An 11,648-nucleotide genomic window follows, 5' to 3' on the forward strand; every position below is an offset into this window, starting at 1 on the left:
ATGAAAAATCCTGCCCTTTGGATACAGGTAAAATAAAAAGAAGGCTGAGCACATCCTCTCTCTCTGGCTAAATGACAATGGTCTACACAATCAAAATTAATTGGAAAGGAAAAAAAAAAGTTTTCAACTAAGTTTTTCTGAATTTTAGAAACTTGTTTTTCAGATGTTTTCCCTGAAGTTATGCAATCAAAGCGTAACACAACAGCTGTTAAACAGGTGTGCCATCACAATGCATATCACAATTTCAGATTTGTTCTGTTTTCTCCAATAAATCTAAGGTGCAATTAACATTGGAGTGTACTATTCTAATGAAGCAAACTAGGACTCTCTCAATGCTATGTAACAGGCATTGACCCACTACGTAAATAAAAATTTTGAATTGCTATTTAACCTGTTCTTTACATTACCTTAAAACGTGTTGTCTTACATTTCAACTGCTATCATGCTATTTGTTTTTACTTAACATGTCCTAACTTAATCCAAAACCTTTTTTAAGGCAGATCACACTAAACAATTCCTCCCTCTGAATTTTTTTTAAAAACAAGTTCAAAAAAAGGCCTCAACTACTCATTTCAAGATCTCCTCTCCATTACTTGAAGTACATTATTCTGAGGAGCAATAGAATAACACTGTTTTGCTTATTACAAGGATACTACTAGTAAGTAAATGTAAAGCTTTAGAGACCTAACAGATGAATAGCAATTATAGTCAAGACTGGAGAACCCTGAAAGGCTAACATACCAAGCAATAGCATATCATGAAAGTCATACCTTAAAAAAACCCCTGAACAAATAGAAAAAGATACAATGATAATAATCTATTTAACTATTTTTGCACAAGTAATAATGCAAAGTTCAATATAAATTCAAAATTAATGAAACAACACTTTTCATTTCTAAAGATTCAAAACAATTAAAATGAAAACAAGGAAACTGTTCATTTTCCAAGAGGAACAGCTGATTAAATGTTTCAGAAATATCCTTTATTACAAAATTTCCTCTGTGTAAAGCTTAAATTAATACATAAAATACAAATAAACAACATTTATGCTTAAAATACTCCACTAGAATAAAATAAGATCTTCAAAAAATAAAGGTCTCTCATTACCAACTGAAATACTACCAGCAATTACCAGATTCACTCTGACTATCAAGAAATCAGGTGTCTAAATTTTGGCTGATATTGCCTATAAAAATTCCAATAGTGTATTTTCTACTTTCAGAACAACTCTACCTCTAAGGCAAGTATAAACAAAACTTTCTAGCAAAGTCCTGGAGTTCTCAAATGCTCTGAGATTAAATTTAAAGAGTTGTTTCTTTACTTCTGTAAATGATATGACTAAATAATGACATATAAAAAACGATATGATTAAATAATGGCATATAAAAAACCAAGCATAGTTAAGATCTTCCTAACCAACCCTTGGGCATAATAGCAATCGTCAGCAGGAATTCTCAATTACCAGGTTATATAACCACTACATTATTCTTGCACTTGTTAAATCATGGAACTTGTTAAACAGATCTGGAAGATATTTTAAAATAGAATGTCACAAAAGATATCCTACAACATTTGTAACAGGCTATCCTGGATCTTATAAAACCAGCCTTTAAAATCTCTTCTTCAGATATGTTTTGAAGACTCAGAGACTGCAGTGTCACTTTCAAACCTATTTTAGTCTCATTTCATATTTTCTTAATCTTATTTTTCTTTTTCAGAGAACTGATAATACAGATGTATTTAAGTTAAAGTGAGTTAATGATTTTTAATATGAGTTAAAATTCATCTGAGATAGCTTATGATATTAAAAAACCCCACAAACTAAATTTGCAAATGCTGTTAAACTGGTGGGTTCAACTTTTTAAACATAAGGCACCTACTTTCCTTGTTTCAGACACAAAAGATATCAAAGGTGTACCAGAGACAACCTGCAGGATGTAAGAAATCATTTTCATTTACTGCCTAAATGAGACAACTCATGTAACTGCAAGGAAATACATTTTCTTAAAGAGCTCATTGCATTTCCTGAATTTATCTGAACAACATCTCACTAAAACAACAGTTTCTTGAATTTTAAATAAGATGAACCATTTTACTGTAAAATGCTAAACTACAAACTGCCAAGTTAAAACAGTAACAGATCCAAATATAAATTTGTATCTATAAAGAAATCTAAAAATATTGCTAGAATTTTTCTCATTAAATAGGAATGTCTCTCTTCTTTATACTATGTGAACAACAAAATAGGCAATACTGAACACTGCAGAAGGGAAATTTCAGCCAGCTTCAGTGAAATCCATAAGACTGACAAACTGAATAAAAATGTAAGTATTTTTCCTCCAGTCTTTTTTAGAAAAGCAATTTTATTCACAAAAACTGTTACATAGCATAGCATTACTCATTGAATAGACTGCTAATGTTTCTTTAAAACTACCTGGAAAAAATTTTTTTGCACAATATCAAAAACTGTTTTTATAAACACATGCAGCTGTTGAAGTAATTCTGGTTATACCAAATTAGTATAATAAAGAATATCACCTTTGGATTAGTAATTGGAAGAGAGATGAAATAATTTGGCTGATACTGTTTGTTCTTTTTCTTCTTTCTCTCAGTGCCTTCTTCAATATCCCTTCCAGTAGTCCGCTTTCTTTTCTTCTTAATACTGAGTTCAGAAGTTGCATGCACTAAAAAAAAAAAAAAGTCACTTTCAGCACACATACATTTAAACAAAGACTCTCTTAATATCACAGCAACAGGAGCTGGACTTGAGTCAACTGACTGGAGCATGTCTTCCCACTCACCTGCTCTGCCCATGCTCTGAACAGTCTCACTGGGATCCAACTCTGACCTGAATTAATGCAGCCATACAACTGAAGTACCACACCTGAACTCACAGCCTACACCTCTAAGCCATGTTTATAAGCTGCTAACACAGACAAGACACATGGCTTCCAAACCAGTGAGCCTCCTTTAGCCAACGTATGCAGCAGGACAACAGGACTGCAAATTATCCATACTTGATCATGGACATGACTGTAGAGCAGAAGGGCCAATATTAAACTTCAGAAATCCCATGCATTCTGCATTTGGAAATATAAAATGCAGCAATACATAGGATTATTAAAGCTAAAAGTTGTAGTAGACTAAGACTAATGAACCAATAGCATAGGAACCAAACCCAGCCCAGAAGAAAACATCATCCCAGCTAGATCTGCTCTCTACCTCCTCCTTTCACAGAGATACTTTCTGATATAGTGAAAGAAATGTGTGTGCCCTCAGTTCTTTCTTCACACATAATTGTGTTTCTCTCAGCTCATTTCCCTGTGCCTTTACAGACCTTCTCTCACCACATGGCCTGACACACGCCCACAAGCTGACCAGGCTGCAGACATCCACTGTCCAACTAAAAGTGTACTTCCAGCATCATGCTGGGAATACACATATTGAAGGACAGCTCACAAAATCCATCACCTGAGAAGCTCAGATACAGTAATGTGAATTGACATTCAAAATGTCTTTATTCTGTGACTCACTGCTCCACAGGATAATAAAAGGGTGAACTCTTAATATGCTCAAGTACTGCAGGAGTGAATAGCGAAACGAGAAGCTCTGGACTGTAACCTGTTTTCAGGGAGACTGTTCCATGTGCCTGGCCCATGTGTCCTTGCCAACAGGCAGGACCAAGAACTGAGTGCATGATGTGTCTATACTTTCACATTTCTGCTGTTTAATGTACTTACTAGCATGTTCATCTTCAATATCTGTGTCCACAAATGGCATTTCTGCCATTAGAGAATCTACTGAATCAGCAGCACATGGCACTTCACTCTGTTGTGTTTCTTCCTTATTCTCTTTAAAGATTTTCTTTTGCTGTATATTTTCCAGCCCATCTGTAATATATTTAAAATAACACACTGGGTCTTAGTTTTTTATATAAACAGCTAAGAGACATTATACATAAGCAGCACAACAAGTAAACATTTCATTAATTATCAGCAAATAAATATTGACACATAACCCCACAAGGATCCTGTTCTTCTTTGTCAACAGATCAGTAAAAATACTGTAACATTTTATGTGAAATAGCAAAAAATAGAGTTCTGCTTTCTATATTTTAATAACCTAGGGTCTTGTTTGGTTCCAACTAAATGAAATTACTGCAAAAATACTTAGAACTGAGCATAAAAAAGAATACCCTTCAGACATCACATAAAGTTCATTTTAGATAACAGTAATGGCATATGAAATTCAGTGCAGACAAACACTGGTAAATTAATTCCACTGTAAACACACTAAAAATGAAGCATGAAAAAGCAGGAAGGGAATCCTATCATTCCACATATAACAGAGTTCTCAGCTGACTCTATCATTCAGGAATGAGATGATGACTCTATTCCTGCATCTCCCACTCAGTATAGCATGTTTTAGACAGCAATGATCTGAATTTCTCCTTCTAGAAACTGACTTTTAGTATTTAAGCTAAGGAAGGAAGTCAATGTAAATGAAAACACATCCTGCATGTACAAAGATATAACTTCATATATCTTTGTACATGCAGGATGTGTTCTCATATATATATAAAGCTCTACCTCAGAATAATATCACAATCACAGAATATTATAAGTTAGACAGGACAGAATAATGTCCACTAACAAGTTTTTGAAAAAGTCTTTTTCCCAAGAGTACTAACTGAGCATGAGTAATTTCGTTAGGTCTACTTCACGCTTCTGCATCAGTAAACTCTAATATTGGCATATTAAGTCATACCTTAAAAAAAACCTTAAAGAACCTTAAACCTTAAGTCATACCTTAAAAAATAAAGAAGAAGAAGCAAAATTTTCTCTAGCAGCAAAAAATGGACATATAATCAGGCAGCCAGCAATACTCTTTTGGGACAACTCCACAATGGGATTACTGTAGTGGAAGGAGCTGTGTGTTAGAATTGCAGTTTATCCCAGGACAGCTCATTACTACAGACAACACACTTTCAAAGCTCCTCTCAGGCCCAGTGTGGATGGCCCAAATCTGGCCTAAGAGGAAAATTCAGCAGCAAAAGTGTACACTATGTTCTTAAGGCATGCAAGGCTACACATGTATGAAATCAATATTACAGATCCAGTGTGGGTGATTATCACCCTTTGGAATGTTTCTAACACATATCACTTTATTCTAGGGAAGATAAATAAAAGAACAACCTGATTAAATGCTAATTCGCTCCAGGCTAAAGTAGGGAAGCATAAATCACTCTGTGGTTGTAGTCTGACACCTTACTTTATGCCCCCAGGCTATTCAAAGGAAACAAAGTATTTAGATTTGTTACTTGTTCCCTCGAAGACACTAAAGAACTATGCAAAACAAACAGATGCTAAAGCAATAATAAAATTATTACTTAACATTTAAATTAAAACTCACACAAAACAGATTGCTTCTGGTATCCATGAGCATACAGAAAGCAACCCTGGATCCAAAGAGATCTCAAAGTGAAGGACAAGACAGAGGTCCATGAAACTGACAAACAAGTGGGTCAGACTGAGGCAGAAAACCTCAAAATTCAGCAGTGCAGAATTATCAGCTGAGAGCAAAAGGGGTTTGTTAAGGTAGCATCAGCTACAGAAGAAGGACTCACATAAACCTGAGGGGTGTATATTGCAGATTACAGGTTTCCTTTGCTCTGTCTGCTCAAAAAGCAACATACTTGTGCCACTTGGCAAAATGCAGCCTTCACAATAGTAAAGGCACAGCTAAAGTAATTAACAATGTACCTTCAGTAAACTGAACTGAGCAGGCATTGTGTCTAAATTCTACAGGTTGTGCTTCTATCAAAAAAAACTCCCTTGCTTTTTTGAAAATACTAATTAAAGAAATCAGCCACAAAATTTAAGAGTTACATTCTAGTGACTAATACAACTCGAAAACAAGATTTTTCAAACTTTTTGACATAATGTTGATAATCTGAAACCTAGAGTACAAAACCAGCTTCGCATAGGAACTCCTTGACCATCAAGTTGTTATTCGATACATTCTTTTTTCTTAATTGCATGCTTAATTATATTTGCCTGAATTTCATATATGAGTAGGTGCATCCATTATTCCTTTATTTGTATTTAAGTGACTGCTGATCTTCACCAGCATTTGCCATCTGTTCTAGCAGAAAAAAAAAATCATGATCCACATACCTCATAAAGGAGAGACCACAAAAATAAGGAGCAATAAAACACATTTGATTGTGCCCTGATCCCAGCTGCCTTCTCTACATATTCAGATTATTGTTTCAGACAGAACAATCTTCTATTATTTGACATATAAGTATCACAGATCACAGTGAGACCTGATCTTCTGGCACTATTCCCTGTTCACTATGTTTATGTTAATGTGTTTAATAGGTTTATAACAGAATCAATTAGGTTGGAAAAGACCTCTGAGATTATTGAGTCCAACTGATGACTGAACACCACATTGTCAACAAGGCCATGGCACTAAGTGCCATGTCCAGTCTTTCCTTAAACAGAACCAGAGACATGAATCCAACACCTCCCTGGACAGCCTGTTCCACTATCTAACCACTCTTTCCATGAAGAATTTCTTCTGAATGTCCAACATAAACCTCCCCATGTGCAGCTTAAGTCTGTGTCCTCTTGCCCTGTTGCTGGTTGCCTGGAGAAAAGGCCAATCCCCACCTGTGGAGGCTACAGTCTCTTTCCAGGTAGCTGTAGAAAGAGATAAGATCCCTTTGAGCCTCTTACTCCTGGCTAAACACTCCCAGCTCCCTCAGCTGCTCCTCATCAGACTTGTGCTCCAGACCCTTCACCAGCACCACTGCCCTTCTCTGGACATGCTCCAGCAACTCAATGTCCTTCCTGAAATGAGGGGCCCTGCACTGGACACAGGAATTGAGGCATGCCTCATCAGTGCCAGAAACACTGGGACAATCACTGCCCTGGTCCTGCTGGCCACACTATCACAGATCCAGGCCAGGATGCCATTTGCCTTCTTGGCCACCCGGGCAAACTGCTGGCTCATGTTTCCTTGACTGTCAAAACCAGTATCACCAGTCCTTTTCCACTGGGCCACTTTCCAGCCACTCTGTGCCCAGCCTGTAGTGCTGCAGGGGATTGTTGTGGCCAAAGTGCAGGACCCAGACTTGGTCTTGCTGAACCTCATAGCATTGAAATCAGCCCATTGATCCAGCCTGTCCAGAGCCTTCCTACCCTCTTGCAGGTCAACACTCCAACCCAACTTGATCTTGTCTGTGAATTTGCTACTGGAATACTTAATTCCCTCATCCAGATTATCAATAAAGATCTTGTACAGGACTGGACCAAACACTGATCCCTGGGGACACCACTACTGACCAGCTGCTGGATGTGGCACCATTCACCACCTCTCTCTAGGTGAGAGAAGAGTGCACCTGTCCAAGCCATGGGCTGAGAGGTTTACCAGGAGTGTGCTATGAGAGATGGTGTTGAAGACTTTGCTGAAGTCCAGGTAGACAACATCCACAGCCTTATTCTCATCCACCAGGTGCATCACCTGGTCATAAAAGGAGATCAGGTTGGTCAGGAAGTATCTGCCTTTCCTAAACTTGTGCTGGCTGAGTCTGATCCCTTGGTTGTCCTGCCTGTGCTGTATGATCACACTTAAGATCATCTCCTCTGTCACTTTGCTAGGCACTGTGGTCAGGCTGCCAGACCTGTAGTTCCCTAGATCCTCCTTCCAGCATTTCTTGTAGATGGGCATCACACTGGCCAGCCTCCAGTGTGACAGTGTTCACAGGGGTCCCAGGATGAGGGAAGAGACAAGGATCTGACTCCATTTCTCAGAAGGCTTGATTTATTATTTTATTATATGTATTACATTAACACTATACTAAAAGAATAGAAGAAAAGGTTTCATCTCAGAAGGCTAGCTAAGCTAAGAATAGAATGGAATGAATAACAAAGATTTGTGGCTCGGGCTGAGAGTCTGAGCCACCTAGGCTGTGATTGGCCGTTAATTATAAACATCCAAAATGGGCCAATCAAAGATCCACCTGTTGCATTCCACAGCAGCAGATAACCATTGTTTACAATTTGTTCCTGAGGCCTCTCAGCTTCTCAGGAGGAAAAAATCCTAAGGAAAGGATTTTCATGAAAAGATGTCTGCGACACTCCAGTCTCCTGGGACCCCCTGGTTAGCCATGACTGATGACAGATGGATAATGGACAGCAGTGTAATGAGCTCTTCTGCCAGTTCCTCATCACCCTAGGATGGATCTCATCCAGATCCATACACTTGTGAGCAACTAAGTGGTTAAGTGCCTCAAAGTCCTATTTGATTACCCTGGCACTTTTCTCATCAACCTTGTCCCTGACAACCTGGACAGTCAGCAGTGGGTAGTAACCAGTGGGCAGAACTAGCTCAGGGTAGAAATAACCCTTACCTGGGCCACAGGAAGTCATCAGACTTTCCTGTGGAATGGGTCCAACCAGCATACAGGGCCCTCAATTTCCCTCAGATGCAAGTCACCCACTACGACTACCATTGTTTTTTTCTTAATACATGTATTTGAGATCCACCTGGTTGACTTCATTAGTCCAGAACACCCTCCAGATAAGCCTTCTCCACTGTCATCTGCCTGACTCTCAAGATCCAGGGCCTCCTACCTATTCTGTAAGGGCACCTGGGAAGGCAAAGGATGCCAGGAGTGGATTCTTCCACCTCTCTGAGCTGGGCCCTTCTTCCATTCCCCCCCATCTGCCTGATGGCAAGAGGGCTGGGGCTCCTTGACTCTTGCTGAGCTTCCACCCACTACTTTCTATTCATATTTTTAATAACAAATGAATCCTTTAGAGACAGTTTAACTGAGAGCTGCTGTAGAAATAGACAGTCTTAATGTCAACACATTTTGAACCTCCAGTGCTGGCACTACAGTTACCATAGCTAAGGAACTACTACTACTACTACTACTACTACTACTAATAATAATAATTTATTGTGGGGAAAAAATTGTAGGGTTAATATTCAGCCAGGTCACATACACAGGGAACTAAAAAGAAAAGGAGTAGTAGTAAACTTAGGGGAAAGAAAGTCAGATTTAGTGTTCAGTCAGGTTGGATGCATACACTGTCGGCAAGCCTAGGGACTGAGCGGGGCAGGGAGGGAAGCGCCAGAGCCCTACCAACAAGAGCCCTGCTTCATCATTAACAACTTAATAATGAAGTTGAAAAGTTTTCCCCCACGCCCCAGCGCGCCCCGCACGCCCCAGCGCCCGCCCGCAGCCCCGGGGGAGGCGGGCACGGGGTCTCGCCAGCGCTTGCCCTCCGCCCCCACCCCGCCGCCTCTCACCGTGCTCCGGGGCCGCGCTCCGGGCATCGCCCCCGGCCCGCGCCGCTCCCTCCGCCGGCCGCAGGGCCATGGGCACGGCCCGCCGGGCGAGCAGGGCTCGGGCCGCCGCCGAGCACAGCGCGGGGAGAAGCCGCGGCAGCAGCGGCCGCATACCCGGCCGGGGCGAGCAGCGCTGCCCGCCGGGAAGCCGCGGGGCCGGAACGGGTCTGGCGGAGCCGCCGCGCTCCTCGGGGAAGCAGCGGGGGAGCGGGGCCGTGCGGCCGTGGGACTACAGCTCCCAGCACGCTCCGCGGCGGCGATGGGGCGGCCCTGCCCCTCATCTGCCCCGGCGTGCGCTCCGCGGTGGCGGCGTGCGGTGGGGCCTGCAACCGGAGTGCCTCGATTCGAGCGCTGCTTTCACTCGGTATCTTAACGAGGAATGGCTGCTCCAGCGCTCGCCCCCGCGGGGGGCTGCAGCCAGCGGGGTATGGCGTCCCTCAAAATAAGCGGCTGTAGTTTAGGGCGGCAAAGCGATAATGAACAGTAATTTAGCAGCGGAGGATAGTCTTGCTTTGAATGTGCTCTGCCATACGCAGCCCTGGGCGCTCTGACCGCTGGCACTAATAGCTCTGTACAGCTGTACGGCTCTGGCTGTACAGTCTCGTGTTGGGAATGGCCTCAAGGGTGATAAATTACGTAAAGAATAGAAATTTTGAGTCTACCTGAAGTTACCGAATAGACCTTAAAAACTGGCTGGCAAAGATAAAAGGATGTAAAGGTATCACATAGGATTATAAGAGTGGCTGGAGCCGGTGGAGAAACAGATAAAAAGGGCTGTGTATGGGAGAGGCCGCTTGTCTGAGGGAAGGAAGGGGAGACGGTCTTTTCCTGCTTAAATAAAGACTTGGTGCCTCTCGGAAGCCAAATCCTGTCAGGGCGTTGGGTGGGAGAAGCCAAGCTAAATGCCACCTGCTGCTTTTGCTGATTGGCTTATCCATGTAAACCAGATCTGAGGGAGCAGGTGGAATGTGTATAAATGAAAGATTCCTACTTTCATTTATAAATACAGTAGGGATGGTGTCACAACTCATGAGTAGAGGGGTGATGTTAGTTGTGAATTCTCATCAGGCTGAACTCTTGCATTTTTAACTTTGGCAACCAGCCCACTCTTGAGCCTCAAGTTGTTGGCTAAGAAGCCCTTGAATCTTATAATACATTTCCACAAACCTGGTGGTTAGCAAGTCCTTAATTTTATACCATACACTTCATTATATTCTCAACTTGAAAAACAAACTACTCAAAGGTGGCTGGCCCAGAAGCCGCAACACAATTCCATGAGCTCCCTAGACCCACAACAGAGTTCAATATGGGAGGTAGAATATGCCTGGCCGTAGAGGTAGAGTTTGCCTGGAGGTAGAATTTGCCGGGCAAAGCAAGGGGGGAGAGAATTAAAGAAAGCAAATGGAAAGAGAGTACATATCTCTTATCACAGAGATAATATCACAGATCCTCAGATCCTGCACTGGTCCTGCTGTGTTGGAGGGTCTGGAGCTGGGATCATGAGAACGAAAGTGAAAGAGAGGGAAAAGTGTGAGAGGGCCTGACCTGTTTTCTTTTAGAGATTACCTGGTACAAGCCTCTTGCATAAACCAGATCTTTTGCCCTGTTTTGTTGATGTGTGCACAGCCAGCCCTTGGAGCCTTCCCACAGGAGGTGAGTGGGGACAGGGACACTGAGCACAAGTGTCAAGGTGAAGCAGGAAGTTGGCTCAGAACAGTTCTGCCCCACCTCTACATCTTTGGATCACACTTTTCCCATTGTAACAGTCACAATGTTTGAGACAAAAAATGCTTATGTCTGGTTCTCCATAGATGGCAAAAGTAAATAAATGAAATAGGATGGTTGGAGAAAACAGCATGTCTGCTGTAGGCTAGAAACTGGTTGAAAGAAGAGTGAAAAATGAGGCCAGTTTCTGTATTTGGCTCCTCCTTTTACCATTATTTTGATCCATTTTGAGCTGTGTTTGCCATTCACATAGAATTTTTATTTGATTTGCATAGTTCTGTAGAGGCCAAAGGTTGGATGTGATGCAGAAGTCCAAGTTCTGTGAGATCCAAGAGAAGCTTTAGGATGAGGCTGCTGGCAGTTTTTATTCACATTTCATTTGAATTTGAATATCAGCTGTCATTAGGAGACTAAATGCATAAGTGGTCACATCTTCATAGACTGTTTCTATTGTCAAGTACAGTACTTCCATAACACTTTGATTCTAGAGAGTTATAGATCAAACACTGGAAGAAAATATTTTTGGGATTAAGCGTTTTTTATAAATATGAATTTAAAAA

At 41.3% G+C, this 11,648-nt stretch overlaps 1 protein-coding gene across 1 annotated transcript in view; it reads right to left on the reverse strand.

The window, feature by feature from the left end:
* Positions 1-9,490, reverse strand: part of AKAP7 (A-kinase anchoring protein 7) — an 81,390-nt gene extending 71,900 nt beyond the window's left edge. The window contains exons 1-3 of the mRNA XM_066547006.1: positions 9,325-9,490; positions 3,741-3,890; positions 2,539-2,684 (exon numbers count right to left, since the gene is read on the reverse strand). Coding sequence (XP_066403103.1) covers positions 2,539-2,684; positions 3,741-3,890; positions 9,325-9,475 — 447 coding nt within the window. The 5' untranslated portion in view covers positions 9,476-9,490. The remainder of the gene's footprint in view (positions 1-2,538; positions 2,685-3,740; positions 3,891-9,324) is intronic.
* Positions 9,491-11,648: the final 2,158 nt, after the last annotated feature.

This window comes from Molothrus aeneus, chromosome 3, assembly GCF_037042795.1.
Source record: "Molothrus aeneus isolate 106 chromosome 3, BPBGC_Maene_1.0, whole genome shotgun sequence".
Taxonomy (NCBI): Eukaryota; Metazoa; Chordata; class Aves; order Passeriformes; family Icteridae; genus Molothrus; species Molothrus aeneus.